This window comes from Macrotis lagotis, chromosome 4 (assembly GCF_037893015.1).
Source record: "Macrotis lagotis isolate mMagLag1 chromosome 4, bilby.v1.9.chrom.fasta, whole genome shotgun sequence".
Taxonomy (NCBI): domain Eukaryota; kingdom Metazoa; phylum Chordata; class Mammalia; order Peramelemorphia; family Peramelidae; genus Macrotis; species Macrotis lagotis.
Window position 1 is genome coordinate 175,177,600 of NC_133661.1, and position 13,863 is coordinate 175,191,462.

The following is a 13,863-nucleotide window of genomic DNA, read 5'->3' on the forward strand; positions in this document are numbered from 1 at the left end:
AGGTGGCACAGTTGGCACAGAGCACCAGCCCCAGAGTCAGGAGGACCTGAGTTCAAATCTGATCTCAGACACTTAATAATCACCTACCTGTGTGGCCCTGGGCAAAAAAAAAAAAGGTGGGGGGGAACAAGGAGGGAGGGGCATTTTATAAACCCACTTCTCTAGTACAGAGCTATTTACTTCCAAATCATTATCAACAGTGTGTGATAATAGTGACTGTTATAACAACTGAATGACTAATAGATTCATCTTAGAAATGTCAGAAAAAACTAAAAGAAATGTATATCTGATTCATTTATAACCCAGAAAAGTTTTGTTTTTACATTTTTTAATGGGAAAAGAAAGAAAGAAAATCTTAAGATTATGCTGGAAAGATCTTGGTTTTTGTAATCAATTAATAAGTGTTTATTCTGAGATTACTATGTGCTAGGTACTATGTTAGGCACTGGAGATACAGACAAAAATGAAAAAGTTCCTAATTTCATAGAGCTTACATTCTCTAAGGAAAGACAATATGTATACACATGAATAAAATGTATATAAAGTTAAACAGCAAACAACTCCTATTCTCAAAAGAGAGAAACTCAGTGATTGTACTGGGAAACCAACTCTGCTTAGACTGCTTCTGTTTAGAAGCAGTCACTTCTAAAACTACCAACTACTCAATTATATTTCATTAGAAACAAAAAGGGATAAATCTTTCCTCACCTCTGCCCCACCTGATTTATCTGACTGAAGTAATGTGCAAACTATTCCACAACTTTAAGAATTGAAATTTTTTTTGTCTCCTCCTATTCCTATGCCCTCCATAGTTTCATAAAATAGTCCTTACAATAAAACAAAACTCCGGAAGCTTCTTCTGCAATTAGAGAACAAATACTGACGTCAGCAGAGGGGCTCATTAACACTGGGCAAATTTCTCTCAACAGGTTGAGTTACACAAATGGTTTATGAGCATCTGAAACACTCAGCTTAATCTTTCCATGCTGGCTCTGCGGCAATGGATGAGGCAAACCACCGGCGCCAAGTGGTTAATTGTATTTTCCTTATTAATTACATGCAGCATTTTATTCTGTTCTCACAATGGAAATGACATCCACTCAACCATTCCAAAGCTCCCTGGATTTCACTTTCTATTCTCTTCAGGTCATTTCTATCTTTCTTACTTATGTATCCAAATCATATATATTACCATGCCCCACAGCCTGTAAAGCACAAAGTAATTCATGAAATATTCTGACTTTTTTAATAAAGAACAGTGTCTCAACCAAATCTTTTCTAAGTACTGCTTACTCCATATGTTCACAGTCAAAGGGTCTCAACTTTAAACAGAATCTCAATTCCTAGAACACCTAAATATTCCAGGCATGCCATGATCCTCTACTAGTTTTACAACTTCTGAATAAGGTAAGAAAGACAATTAATTTGAAGATAACCCAGTTTCAGATAACCCTGGAGGTGTGTAAGAGTAAGACACATTCAGTCATCAGAAAGTGAATTGAGAAAAATTTTTGAAGAAAACTATACTGCCTTTATGAGAGATCTAAACAGATGATAATAAGGACTTATTTATTATACAGATTTCAAAGAAGAGTTGATCTTGGACCAGGGGAAAATTAAACTGCCATTTAAAGGAATCTGTCATTCTATTAACTTTTGTCAATTGTCAAAGAAAATCAATCTTAGCTGGAGCATATCCCAGGAAGCCTTTCATTAAGCATGAAACAAGGAATAACCTTCCTTTGAAAGATGATCATATCAACCTTAATGGACTCATTCATTCCATCAGTGCAACAATCAGGGACAATTTTAGAGTACCTGTGATGGAGAATATCATCTGTATCCAAAGAAAGAATTGTGGACTTTAAACAAAGACCAAAGTCTATTACCTTCCATTTTGAAAAAAAAGTTTCTGATGTACTACATAATTTTGCTAACTCTAATTTTTATTTTCTCCTCAAGATATGATTTTTCTCTCAAACCATTCAATTTCAATAAATATATACATGGAAACAATGTAAAGGTTATCAGACTGCTTTCTGTGGGGGGAATAAGGGGAGGGAAGGGAGGGTGGGGGTAAAAGTATAAAATTCAAAACCTTACAAAAAATGATCAGTAGAAACTACTATTGCATATAACTAGAAAACAAAATACTTTTTAAAAAAAGGAAGATGATCAATTTTTTTTCTTTTTTAAACTTATTTTAATATTTTAAACTTATTCTCAAGATGCCCCATCTTTTCCTCCCTTCCCCCAATAAGACATACCGACAAACATCCACCAGCCGATCCAGTTCAGGACAGCTGCATTCAAACAAGTTCCTACAGCTCATATGACTCTGGTTCATTAGGTCTCCCAGCAGTTGGATAGCATTGGCAGGTGCTTCCTCACATATCTTCTTAAACTTCAGCACTCTGGCTGCCTCACTGAACACATGCTTTGCACGCTGGTACAACTTGAATAGAAGTACTTGATAAAAAAAAAATACGAAGAAGAAGAGAGAAAGAAGAGAGAGACATGTGGTCAGAAATAGTCACAGAATCCCATCCTGAGGGTCCATAAAAATACAATCATCAGAGGAAGCTATTTCTGTCCTCTTATGTTCAGCTTCTGTTTTATCAAGGCAATTGTTTCTAACCAAAGCAGATCTTAGTTTCAGTAGAAGTAAAAACCCAAAATGTATGTATTTTAAAAAAAACACTTTTCTACAAATTATTTTGAAGTGTCATTTTCCACCCTGTGTGACTTTGGATAAGTTACTGTATCTCTATGGACTTTTGCTTCTTTTATAAAATGAAAGAGTTGGATTAGATGATCTCTTAGGTCCCTTTTATCTCTGAATCTATGATTCCAGCATCTTACTTAGAAGGCAGCAGGTACCATCAGCAATTAACCAACAGGTATTTATTAAGTGCCTATAATGTGCCAGACAAGAGGCTAGGGGAAGGCTAGCCTCAAAGGACCTGAACTGAAGTCCTTCCTCTGACAAACTGGTCAGACATTTAATCTTTCAGGACCCAGAAAACCCTCTAAAACTACAAAAGTGGAAGTAAATTCAGTTTTCCTTACACTGAAAAGTTTAAGTCCAGACCTTTCCTCCATTTTCCCCACCCACCTCTGGCCAGGAGAGATGCCAGGTCTTCTGCAAGGCTTTGAGAAGAAAATGATAAAAGTGAATGATTACATCTATGACATAATGGAGCTTACATTATGTCAGTCAATAAGTATTAAGAATTTTCTATAAATCAAGCACCGTGCTAAGCACTAGAAATTCAAAGAAATGTAGAAGACAGCCTTTGCTATGGAAGCACCCACAATCAAAAATACAAATGATTATCTTCAAATAAACTATAGACTTAGAAAGGATAAACAGGAAATACTCAAAACAGGGCAGGTACTAGAACTAAGAGGAATCAAGAAAAGCTTCCTGTAAAAAGTGGGATTTTAGCAGGGACTTAAAGGAAGCCAAAGAAGTCAGGAAGCAGAGGAGAGAAGGGAGAACATTCCAGGCAGGGGCAAGAAGGGGTAGGGGAGGAGATGCTCAGGATTGGAAACTGGAGTATCTGGTTCAAGAAACAGCAAAGGAGTACAGAGAGAGCCTGTCATTTCATTAATATAGAGAACTCCCTTGATGAGAAAACTCTGTCAACCATGGAAGACTGGCATTTCCACTGCAACCTCTTGTCTCAGAGAGTTTCAATCTTCTGGATTCTAAGGCCAGCTCTCTATTTACTATGCCATGCTGCTTCTAGTCACATATGCACATTTAAATATATAAGAAACTTCATTTTGTATGTATTTAAATATGTAAACATTATATACATAGTTTAAAAATACAAAATATAAGGTCATGGATGGAGGTGGAGTATGGAAGTATTTATCAGCAGTGGAATCAACATATTCTCCTCATTGAAGTTATCTTGAATATCCTCCATGTCTATTTGAAATAATTTTCTTTTTCTCCCTTTTTCTCCTAGCCTGGAAATTTAGCAGTCACTCATGAGTCCGATCCAAAAATTGATCTGCATGGAAGTTTTGACCTGCACCATTTGTTGACTAGAGTTGATCTGTTCATTATTAGGCAGCCTCTTCCTAGGGGCTTACCATTGAGGTGCCAGACTCAGTGCACACACCTGATGTTTAATCTACTATAGTTAAGGACTCTGGAATTCAATCTAAATTCCACCCTCAGCTTCCCAAGAAGCAGAGAACATGAGAACTCTATTTCCAAATGTCTAAACCAGAGACTCAAGAGCAGTAACTCTTTCAACACTTAAAGGCATTTTAAGCACAAAGTGTAGGATGCCATGGGGTTGGATGACCTATGTTTTGTTACACCACACTGTCCACGCACTCAGCCGTGATGTGTCTCCTTGTGATGGTAACTGCATAGAAACTGTGGAATCCCTTACTCGTGAACACTGCCAGTATGTACCCTTACAAGGGTCTGGGGAGGCTCAAAGGGCAGAATTTCCATAAAACAGTTTAGTATTAGATAACTATCAACCATCACCAGTATTATAATTTTCATTTAATCCAAAGTAGATGGAGAAGTTGCTTTCAACATAAGGGCCAGTTTTTCAAAGCACTTCTGCCCATTTAAACCTTGCCACCAACAGTTGACATTCCCCATGACTCCACTAATTACATCAGGGACTTCTCCTCCTTTGAGTTCTACTGGCAACATCCTGGCCAGGGCCATGTCCTCAGGAAACATATTTGACTGAGTGAGCAGCTTACACTTCTTTGCATAGAATAACATTAATGGCTCACATTTCCATGGACTCTTGGGTTTAGTCTAAGAACACAAATAAATGATGATGAGTCAGGATGGAATAAAACAACTCAGATCTTGGCCTTAGGTGAACATTGCAGGCGGGAAGAGTTGTAGGTAGCACTTAGCCAGTCAAATACCAATACTGCCAGTCCCCAGTTTATAAATGAGTTTCATTCTAAGTTCCTTTGTAAGGTAATCAATTACTTGAAATTCAAAAAGTATCCCACCCCATCCCACCCCACCAACAATGTAATAAATGGTTACCAGAGATGGCAAGTTAGTTTGCTAGACCAGCTCACAGGAGCCTATTTAACTAATAATGTACCTTAAAATGAACCCTCCACTCCAGTCATGGAACTAGTAGAGGTCAGTAAGACCCAAATTAAAATCTGCCCTCAGACATTTACTACTGGTTCTGTCACCCTGGTCAAGTCGCTTATCTACTGTCTCAGTTTCCTAGCTCCTTTCTCCCAGGACTATTGTGAGGATCAAATGAGATGATATTTGTAAAGCACTTATCACAATGCCTGATACATAGTAGTTGTTATATAAATGCCAATCATTATCATCATTATCATTATTATATTATTATTTGGATTCAGGGAGACTGGGGTTGAGAAAATGAAAACAATCATAGTACTTATTTTGCACAGTTTTGTTGTGAGGAGATAATGTACAGAAAATGTTTGGTAAATGTTAACACATTATATACATACTACCTATACTCACTAATACTGTTTCCTTCAACATAAAGATGTACTTTCTTATTTCCACTCAATCATTACCACCCACCATCAAACACCCTCCTCTCCCTTCTTCATTATCAAAATCATTCCAGTCTTTCAAGTTCAATCTATCCATTTCTCTCAGTCTCATTCTCTCATTGTGACAGTTCAGGGTCAGTCAACAGGCATTTATTAAGTATCATTAAATATATTAAATTTTATTAAGTATAGGCATTGTGCTAAGCATTGGGGACACAAAAGCCAAACAAAGAGCAAGTAGTACAATGAATGGGGCAGACAAGAGGCAAACAACTACCTACAAACAAGATATAGGCAGGATAAATTAAGCATAAATAGGACCTGAAGGCTACTACTGCAGACAACACGCACAAAATGGTCCAAAGAGGAAAAGAGATGAATTTCCCAAGCAAATACCACTAAAAAAAGCATGTGTTTTTTTTTTGTTTTCTGCTTTTTTTTTAAAAAAGCTCAGTTTCAGGCTAAATGTATAAAATGCCAATTTTAAGATTACATATGTTTCAGTTTACTCCAAAACAACTTAACCTCCCCTAATCAAAGGCTGTGCCACAGACTCAGTGGTTTATTTGGGGAATTTTTTCCCTTTAAAATTCTAATGGATGAAGACATCAGTTCCAAAAGTCTGACTAGAACAGCAACACAGTGCCTAAGAAAGTGACATGTTATTTAACTAAGAGTCAAAGGGCATATGTGGAGGGTGGGAGGTATACTCTCATGACAGTTTTGGTAACTGCATTTAAACTACCATACATAAGTAAACTTTAAAACAACAGCTTTGCATGCATTTCCAACCAAGAGTAACTCCCTCTGTTTTCATTCAAAATTCCTCTTGTTCAAGATTCAGCTGTAACTAGTATTCAGACTTAAGACTCAACCTAGATAAGGAATGGTCAGATTTCTTCAGAGCAAATAATAACATCCCACAGAAACTATGGTTATACCAAGGTTTTTATCAAAACATGCTGATTTGATATAGGAAAGGACCTTAAGAGATCACCAAGTCCAAATTTCATTTTATAGGTGAAGACCTTCAGTCCCAGAACCAAAAGAAAAAAAAATGATTTGCCTAAGGCTACACAGTTAATAAATGGGAAAACCAGGATTCAAATCTGGTTTGGAATAATACTCCTCTAAACATCCTATCCTCACAAAATGATCCTTTTATAACAAAAAGAATTTCAAACAAAAATGCTCCTAGGGCATAGCTGAAAGTGGTACATGAGAAGTCCATAGCTTGCCTGCTGATAAATCACCACTGAACACTAGTAGCTCTAGAATAAGTTGAAGCAAACCTGTTTTCAATTGTGATGTAACGCTCTTGCCAAGGGATACAATGGATTCCAGGGACCACCCATTGAAAAGCAACTTTTTTACTTGCCTGTTAGCTTATAGTACTTTGGGGTCTGAGATTCTGGCAAAGTGCACAGTGGCAAATGAACATATATCAGAAAATTTGAAATGGGATCCATGATAACTTGCTTACAGCCTTGACACTGGGTTTGTCTACAGTCTAACAGAACCTATCAAGCAATTATGTCATTAAAAGAATGGGAGAGCTGGTTTTTATAACTTTCTTTGCTGATATGCCCCAATCCCAATAAGTCCAACCTCAAGAATCAAAGAACAGACAAAATGACGTCTCTGGCCCCCAACACACATTTGCACTAATGAGCTGCTAATGACCTAATCACAAGAAAGCTAAAGTCCTAATCTGGAAAGGGTCTAAATTTTCAAAACTGGAAAACACAATGGATTAAGAATTAGGAGATATGCATTTTAATTCTGCCACTTTCTAGCTTAATTCTGACTGCCACTTAGTAGTTGTGCTATTCTGGGCAAATTACTTCTTCATTTATAAAAATGAGTGGAACTTGACTTGTTGATCAAAAAGAAATTTTCTAGCTTGAAAATTTTATGATTTGAATATAGAGAATTTTCTTGGAAAATTCATATGTTGCTCTATAAAAATAAATTTAAGAGACTGGTACTTTTGGGATTGTAGTTACACAATTAATGAATCAAATCCTGAAACAATAAAATGACATAAATGATAATGTCTCAATGGTAATAGCAACACATTACAGAAGTGAAATACCAATGATGACTTCAATTTGTTTCTTGAAGTATTTTCATTTTCAGTGAACTGAATTTCACTTCATAGATGAAAATGTTTCCCTTGTTCAATGGTATATAATAGAGGCCATAAAGCCAATTGGCTAGCCTATGGATTATCAATAAAGTCATACGAAGGTTTGCAGATAGAAGAGTTTTTCCCCTTTAGAGGAATGCAGGCCCAGTTCTGATACCCTTTTCTATGGCATATTTGTGTGTGTGTGTGTGTTGTGATGAATTTTAAAATCCATTAAGAGACTGGGTTCCTAAATATGACTTCTGGAATCAATCACCAAACATTTATTGACCCCACATTCTATGTAAATCATAATGCTAAAAACTGAAAAATTAAAGTGGTACTTGTCCTCCTCTTATCCATTTAACTGCCTTAACAGAATCTGCAATTGGAAAGCAATGATAATAGTAATAATGATAGTTGATATTTATAGAATGCTTCCACATTTGCAAAGCACCTTTACAAATACAATTTCATTGGAGCATCACAAAGAGTAAGGTGGGTATTACATGTCTCATTGTCCCTATTTTATGGATGATAAAACTCAGGCTCAGAAGAAAGAAGACATTGGATTCAAGGAAAACATTTAGAAGACTTACTATCATCAATCTGAGAACTAATGAAAGTCTAATTAAGGATTTATGACAGTCTGAGTGGAGAAAGGACAAATGTGAGAAGAATTACCCTGGGAGAATCAACAGGACTTGGTAACTGAATGTAAACATTGAAAAAGAGCAGAAAGAAAGTTCTAAGGATGCCTGAGTAGTATTAAATCAATCAATAAGCTCTTACTTAGTATTAGGCCTTTGGTAAAGTCCTGGGGGTTGGATACAAAGAAAGATAAAAATACAGTTCTAGCCCTCAAGGAGATTACATTATAATGAGGGAAACATTAAAAGAATAAGATATATAGAAGATGTAATAAAAATAATGATAATACCATTTATTTATCATTAAAATTTGCAAAGTGCTTTTTCTAACAAAAAAATCTGGGAAGTAGATGCTATTTTTAACTTTATTTAAGAAATTGAGGACACCTGACTCACTAGGAAGAGTCAGTTCACATTTGAACTCAGGTCTTCCTGACTCCAGATCTGACTCCAGATTCACCACACTGTTTAGCTGCCCCAAATACATAGATATAAAAGAATCTTAGAAGGAAAGGCTCTCAGAGCTGAGAGAACCAGAAGAGTATTCTGCTTAAGGAAGGATTTGAACTGAGTACTGAAGGAAATCAGACCATCTAAAATGCAGAGGTGAAGAGCAAGAGATTTCCAGTCATGGGGGTACTGGCAGGACAAAGGCAGAGGGATGAGTGAAAGAACCATCCTGCTTTAGGGACAGTACATCACCTGTAAAATGTGTGAGAAGAATGGAGAGGAAGGAAGGGTCCATGTGACAAAAAACTTTAAATGCAAAACAGAGGAGTTTATCCAATTCCAGAGATAATAGGAAGCTACTGGAATTTACTGAGTTAGTAGAATGGTGATGGAGACCAGGAAGGGGTTTGATATGGTCAGATCTAAACCAGGGAAATTACTTTGGCAGATGTGTGTGGGATAGATTTGAATGGAATGTGACATACATAAATAGCTATAACACGTAAAACTCATAAGAAAAAGATAGGCCAAAAGAACAAATAGCGAGGGGCAGAGCCAAGATGGCGACAAGAAAGGATCCTATCTTAGGCGCTCTCTCATAAAACTCATAAATTTTTCCAGAGGGACCCAGTGAGGCAGTTCTCCTACTCAAGGTAACCTGGAAAAGAGCAGAAAGGCTCTGCTCCCCAGGGTCGGAGGGGCAGCCCACTGGAGGGGTGACCACCAGAGCCAAAGAACTTCAGCCTCCCAGAGGCAGCCCCAGGGAGCTGGGAGCCACAGCTCACAGCAGTGGGGGAGTCTCCTGAGCTATATCCTGGGGAGCCCCGGGCACAAAGTGGGGGAACAGCGGGGACCTCTGCCAGAGCAAGCACGTGGAGCCCAGCCATCAGGGCACACAGCAAGCAAAGTGGTCTTTCAGCAGCCCAGATCCAGGAAACAGAAGCAGGCAGAGCTGGTAAGCAGGAGCCCCCAGGGCATGGAAACTTAGGGAGGGGAGTGAAGAGAGACTGCAGAGCTCTGTCCTCTGCCTCTGGAACAGGACTCTGGGGCTCTGACCACATTCAGATGCTGATGGCAGTCTAGGCCCCCCTCAACTCAGCCCCATGGCAGAGGGGGGGCGCTTAGGGTCATTCACAGACCAGGAGGGAGGACAGAGCCTCACACACTGAGACCCTTGTAGGAATGTCCCAAAAGCTCAGGAAGCACCCCAAAAAGAGGTTTAGGCTGGGAAAATGAGCAAGCAGAGAAAAAAGAGGAACACCATTGAGAAATATTTTGCAAATGAGCCCAAAAAGGATCAAAATACTCAGTCTGAAGATGAGGAAGCACAAGCTCCTGCATCTAAAGACTCCAAGAAAAACAGAAATTGGGCTCAGGCTATGATAGAGCTCAAAAAAGACTTTGAAAATCAAATGAGGGAGTTAGGAAAAAAACTGGGAAAAGAAATGAGAGAGATACAAGAAAAACATGAAAAGGAAGTCAGCAGCTTAGTCAAGGAAATCAAAAAAAAAAAAAATGCTGAAGAAAATAGCATGCTAAAAACCAGCTTAGGTCAAATGGATAAAACAGTTCAAAAAGTTGAGGAGAAGAATCCCTTAAAAAGCAAAATTGGCCAGATGGAAAAAGAGATAAGAAAACTCTCTGAGGAGAACAAATCCTTCAGACAAAGAATAGAATTCAGGGAGATTGATGAATTTACCAGAAATCAGGAATCAATACTTCAAAACCAAAAAAAAGAAAAAATTAGAAGAAAATATGAAATATCTCATTGAAAAAACAACTGATATGGAAAACAGACTTAGGAAAGATAATTTAAAAATTATTGGAATACCTGAAAGTCATGATCAGGAAAAGAGCCTTGACATCATTTTCAAAGAATTACTACAGGAAAATTGCCCTGATATTCTAGAAACAGAGGGCAAAATAGAAATGGAGAGAATCCACCGATCCCCCCAAGAAAGAGATCCCAAAAAACCAACCCCTAGGAATATTATAGCCAAGTTCCAGAACTCCCAAGTCAAAGAGAAAATATTACAAGCAGCCAGAAGGACACAGTTCAAATATCGTGGAGCTGCAGTCAGGATCACACAGGACTTAGCAGCAACTACACTGGAAGCTCATAGGGCTTGGAATATAATATACCAGAAGGCAAAAGAGCTTAGAATGCATCCAAGAATCAACTACCCAGCAAGGCTGAATGTCCTCTTCCAGGGAAAAAGATGGACTTTCAATGAACCAGGGGAATTTCAAATGTTCCTTTTGGAATGGCCAGAGCTGAACAGAAGGTTTGATCTTCAGATACAGGACTCAGGTGAAGCATAGAGATTGGAGGAGAAGGGGAAAATATGAGAGACTTAATGATGATGAACTGCATGTATTCCTGCATAGAAAAATGACACTGATAATACTCATATGAACCTTCTCAGTTAATAGAGCAGGTAGAGGGAGCTTTTATAGTTTGAAGCACAGGAGAAGGCTGAATTCAAAGATAAAATACAGTGTAAAAATGGAGTCAATAGAAAAAAAGGGAAATGGAATGGGTGAAAGAAAAAGGAGAGGAGGAATAGGCTAAGATATTTCATATAAGATTTTTCTTCATTACAATGAGCTATTGCAATGATATGGATGGGGTGAAGGCAAGGGGGGATGAGGGAATCTTCGCTCTCATCAGAGGTGGCTAGGAGAGGAAATAGCATATATACTCAATGGGGTATAGGCATCTGGAGTAAGAAGGAGGGGGGAGCAGGGGGAAGGGGTGGGAATGTGAATAAAGGAGGAGAGGATGGACCATGGGGGGAGAGTGGTCAGATATAAGACATTTTCTTTTTTACTTCTTGCAAGGGGCTGGGATTGGATGGCCTGTCTTGGACCATAGGGCCAGGTGGATGCTGGGCCTAAGGGGTGGTATGGGGGCTCAGGGCCTCTTGGCCCCAGGACCAAGGAATCTGTGTGCTGCACCACTCAGCCACCCTACAGCAGAGTCAGTGAGAGAGAGAAAATATAGTACATGGTAGTGGAGAAATAAGAAAGGAGGGAGTTGCAATCAGCAATAGCAATGGTGGAAAAATATGGAAGTAACTTTTGCGATGGACTTACCATAAAGAATGTGCTCCACCCATGACAGAGTTGTTGGTGTTGGAACAAAGACTCAACTCAAGCACATTTTTTATTATTATTATTTGGGGGGGGGGTGCAGGGCAAATGGGGCTGGGTGGCCTGCCTGGAGACACACAGCAGGGTGATTGTTGGTTGTGTGAGGCCTGATTTGGACCCGGGTGCTCCTGGCTCAAGGGCCAATGTTCTGTCCGCCACTCAGCCACCCAGCCACCCCTACTATTATTACTATTTTATTTTATTTTGGGTCTTTTTTTTCTTTTTTCTTTGGTTTTTGCAGGGCAGTGGGGTTCGGGTGGCTTGCATGTCACAAGACTGGGTGATTGTTGGGTCTATGGGGCTGGATGTGGGCTTGGGTGCTCGTAGCTCCAGGGCTGGTGCTCCGTCCATTGCGCAACCTGGCCATACCTACAATTATTACTATTCTTTTTTTAATTTTAATTTTTTTTCTCTCCCCTGTGTTTTATTGCTCAAACAAGTCTATATTTATAGGGGGGGTATTTTATTTACTCTTAAACAAGAATATTTTAGTAATGTAAAAAAATTATTTGTAAAAATGAGAATAAATATTAAAAAAAATAAAATGGATATTAAACATCTAGTTAAGAAAAAAAGAACATGGGGCGGCTAGGTGGTACAGTGGATAGACCACCGGCCTTGGAGTCAGGAGTACCTGGGTTCAAATTTGACCTCAGACACTTGATAATTACCTAGCCGTATGGCCTTGGGCAAGCCACTTAACCCCATTGCCTTGCAAAATCTAGGGAAAAAAAAAACCCAAATAGCAAGAAGATATTGAGGGTTATATCTTATCCTTGAGTCAACAGACATTTTTAATACTCTAAGGATCTAGGGTTTATATCTTTTAGTCCAGGTAACAATCCCTCTAAACCTTAGTGGTAGATATTTGGAGGTTCTCATGTTCAGAAAACTCATCCATTTGTGATCAACCTGGTGGTGAGCCTCCCCTAATTTATCTAGGATAAATCTTCAGATGGCAGGCAGAGAATCTATCCCCAGGTCCATCCTCAAAGCATTTCTAGCTTAGTAAGACCTGCTTGAGGCTTTATATTCCACTGGCCTAACTTTGGAAGATTCAGGGTCAGCTCTGGGCCATGAAGTGGCATTAGAGTAGATCAGATAAAGGTGATGCTACAGGGTAACAGGGAATGAGAAGCAACTACACACCCAAGGCCACAATTCCCTGGACCCATTTAATAATATTAAGAAAGAGACTCAGGGCTGATGTTATTCTAAGATAATTAGAAACTAGTCCGTGTGGGAAAGAAGGAATGTGAACCTCGAGTTAGTTAGAAGGCATTTAGTTAAGAAATTAAGTCTGTGGAAAGAAGTCAGTGGAAGCTTGGAAAGACTAGATGGAGAATGAGTTTGAAATGAGAAAATTCAGAAAGAGAAAGGAAGTAAGGCCAGGGCAAATGTGGAAAAGAAAGAATGTGGGTCAAGAGTTTGAGGGCTTTTGGTTGAGAAAAGTAAAGAGTGGGGAGAAGTTTGAGTCTGAAATAAAATTCAGCAAGAAAAAGAGAAGAGAGAAGGTCAGTAGGGACAAATTAGAGCTGCTGAGCCCCAACTGTGCAGTGAGCTTAGATTTGAGAGAGACTGTCTCTGGAGATACGATGGTGAACTATGGGTTAGAACAGCCTTCAAAGAGTATGGATGCCACCTCCTTTGAATTCAGCATTTTCTGAACTCTTTCTATTTTAGGAAGAGAGTGCTGAGGAAGACAAAGGTAACAAATACGAATGCTTTTAAGTAACAATCATTTAACTTTAATTGGAACAATATAGCTTCTGCATATAGTTGGGACTGGATCCATAAGTTCACTGGTAAAAGAAATTCCTAGATAAAGAAGTGATGGGTAGTTAGGTAGCACAGTGGATAGAATGCTGGGTCTGGAGTCTGAAAGACATCTTCCTGTGTTCAAAACTGGCTTCAGACACTTAATAGTTGTGAGACTCTAGG

At 38.7% G+C, this 13,863-nt stretch overlaps 1 protein-coding gene across 2 annotated transcripts in view; it reads right to left on the reverse strand.

The window, feature by feature from the left end:
* Positions 1-13,863, reverse strand: part of GALK2 (galactokinase 2) — a 178,030-nt gene that overhangs the window by 7,550 nt on the left and 156,617 nt on the right. For both annotated transcript variants that reach the window (XM_074234713.1, XM_074234714.1), the window contains one exon: positions 2,268-2,469. In XM_074234713.1, the coding sequence (XP_074090814.1) occupies positions 2,268-2,469 (202 nt within the window). The remainder of the gene's footprint in view (positions 1-2,267; positions 2,470-13,863) is intronic.